The 6214-nt window shown below is 51.1% G+C and overlaps 1 protein-coding gene across 1 annotated transcript; it reads left to right on the top strand.

Moving 5' to 3' along the window:
- The first annotated feature begins 372 nt into the window (after positions 1-372).
- On the top strand, positions 373-2631 carry LOC122383263 (cytochrome P450 2J4-like). The gene is made up of 2 exons (XM_043369518.1): positions 373-618; positions 1202-2631. Exons 1-2 carry the CDS (start codon positions 522-524, stop codon positions 2575-2577), a joined length of 1473 nt encoding a protein of 490 aa, XP_043225453.1. The 5' UTR covers positions 373-521; the 3' UTR covers positions 2578-2631.
- Positions 2632-6214: the final 3583 nt, after the last annotated feature.

Raw genomic sequence — 6214 nt, 5'->3', positions numbered from 1 at the left:
ATTTCACCTTTCTTACCTAATAGTGACCTGAATTCGCTATAGGTATGCAGCTGAAAATTGAATCGATGACACAGACGACACTTATTTAAAATGTAGGTATGATAGAAATAGACCATGACACGTGAGTGACGTGACCAATACACATGTGAATTACGATTTGACCTAACATGACCATACGATGTACAAGCTCGATACTTTCAGTGTATCTTTAGCACACATTCACCAAATGCCCTAAATGCCCCCCCCCCCTCTCGGATCCGCCAGTGAGCCCAGCCAAAGGCCCAAGAACCACACTACTTGTCAGCTCTGTTATTCAACTGACCGACAGTTGTCCAGATATCGTACCCTGTTATCAGCTAACGTCCCCCGGAGCGCAGCCGGCGCGGCTCAGGGCCTCCGGACGGACGCTCGGGATGGTCTCTGCCGAGAGGTTGTTTATCCGCCGTCCAGTTGCCAGCCCCCGATAGCCGCCGGTTGGACGTGTCCGTCCAGCGGCAGACTGCAGAGGGGCGGCGACCGACATGGCCGTGCCGCTGCCGCTGCTGCTGGGCCTCCTGCTGGCCGTACTGCTGGTGTGGGGCTGGCGGACCACCAGACGACCGGCGTGGGCACCTCACGGTCAGTACTTTACCCACAGGGCCCACTGCTCAGGCTAACCGTTTCGTTGTTTCCGTCCTCAGGATAGTCAAACTCAAATCCTTCTCCTCCACGCCTCGACCCCCTGCTCCGGGCTGGACAGGCAACTTTATCCCATGCGGGAAGCTCCCAGAGGAGCAAACCTGTAGCCGGGTGCAGTGAGTGTTAGGGTGCTGGGTGTCCTGTCTTCTGGATGGGCTCAGCCCCGACGACTCACTATGGTTCCCGCCCAGACCAATGTCTCCCCATAATTCCTGTCATCGTTCCGGCTCTGAAATAGTCTCGTCAGACCGAAAGAGCTTACCTTCCCCCCCCCAAAAAAAAACAACTGCTGGCCGCACTGCTGGTCTAGGATGTCGGGCCACCAGACGGCTAGCGTAGGCACCTCACGGCCAGAGGCGGGCAAACGGAGAGGCCTGCGCAGCTTAATTCCGAGCAGTGAGCGCAAACAACTGTATGGCTGATCGGTTGTCCCTCAGGCCTCAGCAGTGCCATGGTGTCTGACAAAAGCTGCACTTGTCCAGCTTTAAACGTCTGATAAAAAGTCGCACTTGTGTGTTTTCAGGCCCTCCCCTGTTGCCATGGGTGGGCAGCGCGCTGTCGTTTGACGTCGGTCACGGCCACTGGTCGTACAGCCGCTGGGCGGAGCGGTACGGCGGCATCTACCACGTGCGGCTGGGGCCGCTGCACCAGGTGGTGCTCAGCAGGCCGGACCTGATCCGCGAGGCGTTCGGTCGCAGCGAGGTGGCCGGCCGGCCCGACACGGCCCTCTCCGAGTTCGTCGTGCGCCGCCAGGGCCTGGCCTTCTCGGAGGGAGCGCTGTGGCAGTACTCGCGGCGGCTCACCCTGCACCACCTGCGCAACTTCGGCATGGGCAAGTCCAGGATAGAGACCTACATCCACCATCAGATCAAAGGCTACATGGATCAGTTCCTGACGCCCAACATCGGAAGAGCCGTAGAAATTGATCAAACGCTCAACGTCGCGGTGGTCAACATCCTCTGGAAGCTGATGGCCTCGGAGGAGCTGGACATCACCGACCACAAGATCCAGAACATGATACAGGAGATGATGGAGGGCGTCAACTACGCGGCCAAGCTCGTCATACTGGATGTCTACCCGTGGCTGAGAGCGATCCTCCCAGAGTTCGTATTCAACAGGGCGAAAAAGGAAAGAGAATTCGGTGAGACGGTTCGTCAGGCATTTACGCCAGCTTTGGAGGAGCATCGAAAGGACCTGAACCTGACTGGTGAGCCGCGGGACTACATGGAGGCCATGTTGCAGGAGCAGCACCACCGCCCGGAGAGCGTGACCGACTGGCACCTGCTCATGTGCCTCCGCGGCCTCTTCATCGCCGGCAACGACACGACGGCCAACACGCTGCGCTGGGCGCTGGGCTTCCTCTGCCAGCGGCCGGACGTGCAGCGCCGGCTGCAGGCCGAGCTGGATGCGGAGGTGGGCCGCCAGCAGCCGCCGACACTGGCCGACCGGCAGCGGCTGCCCTTCACCGAGGCCGTCATCCTGGAGACGCAGCGGCTGGCCAACGTGGCGCCGGTACTGGTGCCGCACCAGACCACGGCGCCCGTCACCGTGGGAGGCTACCACCTCCCGGCCGGAGTACAGGTGATCGGGAACGCCTACTCGGTGCACTGCAGCGCCGAACTCTTTCCCGAGCCGTTTCAGTTCCGGCCCGAGAGGTTCGTCGATGCGCAGGGACAGTTCAAGCCGGACAGAAATGTGATGCCGTTCTCAGTCGGCAAGCGACAGTGTCTCGGGGAGGCGATGGCGCGTGCCGAGCTGTTCCTCTTTCTGACGGGACTCCTGCAGAACTTCTCGTTCGCCTGGCCGGAGGGAGAGACCCACGATTTCTTGGAGGATGTAAAAAACCCTTCATTCGTTCTGAAGCCGGCACCGTTTAAGGTCGTGCCAAGTCAGCGCTGAACCCAGCCAATTGTGATGTTTGTCTGCAAACGCCAATACACTGTTTGTATGAAATTCCTGGTGTTGTGTCATGTTTACCTCTAAAATATCTAAATCGAATCCTTGGGATAAAAACTTTCCATTCTCAGAATAGCTAAGAGGCTTATGCATTTTAACCCGCGCCCCACTGGGGTCTGCGTATAACACGCCCTACAGGGGGGGGGGGGGGCACTTCGGAGCCCCCCTCCTAACTCCGAAACTACTGGGCCGATCGTCAAAATTCAAACGGTGTCTGATAGCCCCGGAAAAACTGTCGAGCGAAACCTAATTTCATTGACCTTGAGGTCAGCGATGACGTCACAGGTCAGGTCAAAGGAGAAATTATTAGCATTTTGGCTTGTTCACATTTTGGGCTCTGGCCGCCGTCTTACAAGTCAGATCAAGCTCATTTTTGGTTTACATACTCGTGAATAATTAGATGCTTTAGATACCCTGAGGCTGCCAAACTTGTACCTTGAGTTGTACTTGAGTTGAATTTAGCTCAGGTCAGGTCACTTTCGGGTCAAAAAGGTCAAATTTTGAAGTTAACATTTTTCAACAAAAAAGGTGTGTATTGGATGCAGTTGAGCTCAGGAACACGATGACGCTATTTATATTGGTGTATGATGTCAAATACGTACTGAAAATTGATTTTAAAAATTTATAATTGTGAAGTTTGTGCAATAATGCGCAGTAGCGGCGGAACACCTTCAATTAAAGGGACCCTCCCACCTTCAAAAAAGTTAATGAATTGACATGAAAGTGATGTCGCTCGGTTCAGAAAGAGCAAAAATTAATATCTACCAAATTTCATCGAAAAATATTCACCGGTTTTCAAGATATTAGACTTTTACTTTTGTTTACTTTTTGGGATCTCCGCTGTTCCTAGCGACTTTATTTGAAAGTGCGGCATTTGTTGCGCGCAAAGCAGCATATACCACCGCGCGTGCTGCCAAACGTTTTAGTAAAAGATTCAAAAATCGTTAGATCTCCGCTGACGTCACAAATTCTAAGGGGGCATACCAATGCATTAGCCCCTTAGAATCCGAAAACTGCAAGTTTGAAATTCCATATCTCCGAATTAAAGCATTTTTCGATGTTGTAAAGTGAATGCCCAAACCGGTATTTTCAGGCCATGGCCACCAATTTGGCTATCTCAACTCAAAACTAATGTTAACCCGCGCCCCGTAGGGCTACCGGCGGACCCTACCACCCGTAGGGGGGGGGGGGGGCCGTTTCGGCCCCCCCCCTAAGATCTCGGAAAGTTAACGGCCGATTTTCAAAATTCAAACGGCGTTCGATAGCCCCACCCGGGAACTACCTTGTGACCAAATTTCATTGACCTAGGTCAAACCGATGACATCACAGGTCAGGTCAAAGGTCAGATTTTCACCGTTCACAGGCAATTCAAGAAATGTGCTGTGAAAGCGAGTAAATTGGTAATTTATTGAAAAACATCGATGGTACATTGTTCGTCAAACACATACTTTGCTATCTGAGGTCACTGATACCAGGTCAGGTCACAGCGAGGTCAGGTCACCGGGGGTCACAATATGAATGTGTCGTGTGATACATGTTTTATGGTCCATTTTACATGACAAATGCGATTATGTGGGTTAGGCAGCCTTTGGGGCCAGCCTAGGTCACGTTTTGGTGAAGGTCAGGTCAAGGTCAGGTCAAATTAGGTCAAATTTCAAAGTTGATATTTTTGCATAAAATGGGTATCGATTTGATGCAGCTCGTCACGGCGAGTCTAATGGTGGTCTTCGTTTTGCTCTACGAGTTCTAGAATTGCCAAAAATTGAGTTTGAAAATTTGACGTCATCATTTTTGAACAGTTTTTTCGCTATAACTTGGCCAAAAAACGAGGTATCGATCTGAAATTTGGTATGTAGATAGAAGACGGTAGGCACTATCACATATATTCCGGTTTTTTCGAAACTCCAAAAACTTTTTGGATTTTTTGGCGAATATATCCAAAAAATGCTTTTTTGATTTTTGGGGGTCAAAACTCAAAAATTTCAAAAATTCGAGATAGCAATTTTGTAGCCCCGTCAATTCTACACCTTTCATGTCTTGATCATTTTTCTGTATCTTCAAAGCTGTAGTCCTGACAGGTCTTCTCGCGAAGGTCTTTTTTCGGTCGAAAATGACAGAACATGACGTCTTTCTGACGTCATTTGTGGCCACCCTATCATAGCCTCTGGTAAAATTTTTGGTCACAATGTGTAAAATTGATGCTCGGAGGGGTCCTGAAAGTTTGGTGGCGATATCTCCAGCCGTTTAGGAGATATCGACCGAAAAGGACAGGGGGGGCCGTTTCGGCCCCCCTACGGGGCGCGGGTTAAGGTGGGAGGGTCCCTTTAAGGTGGGCACTGCCGACTTAATTTGGTCCCATTCGTTCCATGCAACGCCCATAGGGCTAATGTTAAAATGCCAAAATCAAAGGGGGCACGGTGCCCCGGTGCCCTCCCCGTTCCGCCGCCTATGATAATGCGTACCTAGGTATCACTTGGCCATTTTTAAAGATATTTAGCTGAAAATTGCTAGAGTAAGCAATAAGCATGTGGTCTATCACATATGTTCAGTTTTTTTTCGAAAAGTCAACAGGTTTTTGAGAAAAAGATAAAAATATGCATTTTGAATTTTATTATACCTATATAATTTTCAAAATTTTGAATATTTTGAAATTCCGAGATAGCAGTTTGATCGCAAAGTCTATTCTAAGTCCTCCAATGCAAAGAAATTGGATCTAGCTTAAAAACTGAGCCTCTGGGAGCGATTGCCGTGGTTCAATGTTTTGCGTCCAAATCGGCCGAACATGACGTCACTCTGACGTCATTTCCGGCCGAGCTATGGTAGCTACGAAGTCCATATTTTATAACAAGGTGTCAAATTGATGCAGCCGAAGGTGTTGAAAGTTTGGCGTCGATATGTCAAGTGGTTTGGAAGTTATTGCAGAAAAACGGGAGGGGGCTATGAATAGCCCCCCCAGTGGGGCGCGGGACCCTCGCCGGACCTATTGGTTTTCTACATACGCGCCGGCCGAGGGGGGGGGGCGGGTACGACCCCCCCCTCGCCGTTTCGCCCCTGGTGGAGCTAGCGCGTCGCGGAAAAAAACGAGCGTGTGCGCCGTTACGAGACGCAGAGATTGGTACCCGATTTTAAGGTCCTAGGTCAACCGGTGACCTCTGAGGTCAGGTCAAGTGCCCCAAGGTACGGTTCAGTTTTTGGTGGATAACTTCGCAAAAAACGGCCACAGAGCGCCGATTTTGGCAGCATCGTGTTCGTCTCGCTCAGGCGCGTCGAATGATATTCTTTTTGTCCGGGTCAGGTCAACTTGGGGTGTTGACCTCAGGTCAAGGTTAGGTCAGCACCCCCAGGTCACGAAGCTGGTCGAAAGAGATCATGTCGCATATCATTCGATTCGGCAGGTCTTCCTGAGTCCATTGGTGGCTTTCCCGACTCGCAAGCTCAATTTGATCAAGAGTTATTGACGAAAAACTAATATGACCTTGATGACGTCATAAATGACGTCACGCAAGGTCAACATTGCGAAAGTGACGCATCTCACCTTGCAAGGAGTGCATCAAATCACGATTCTGTGTGCTTGAGATAG

The sequence above is a fragment of the Amphibalanus amphitrite genome, unplaced genomic scaffold (assembly GCF_019059575.1).
Source record: "Amphibalanus amphitrite isolate SeventyFive unplaced genomic scaffold, NRLGWU_Aamphi_draft 000159F_arrow, whole genome shotgun sequence".
In the NCBI taxonomy this organism is placed as follows: Eukaryota; Metazoa; Arthropoda; class Thecostraca; order Balanomorpha; family Balanidae; genus Amphibalanus; species Amphibalanus amphitrite.
Note: the sequence above shows the minus strand (reverse complement) of the source record. Positions and strands in the feature narration are given on the sequence as shown.

Bases quoted from the DNA above. Each gene is read 5' to 3' on its own strand.
- LOC122383263 (XM_043369518.1), top strand. From the start codon at position 522: ATGGCCGTGCCGCTGCCGCTGCTGCTGGGCCTCCTGCTGGCCGTACTG. The intron at 619-1,201 runs GTCAGTACTTTA...GTGTGTTTTCAG, and splicing joins ACCGGCGTGGGCACCTCACG to GCCCTCCCCTGTTGCCATGG.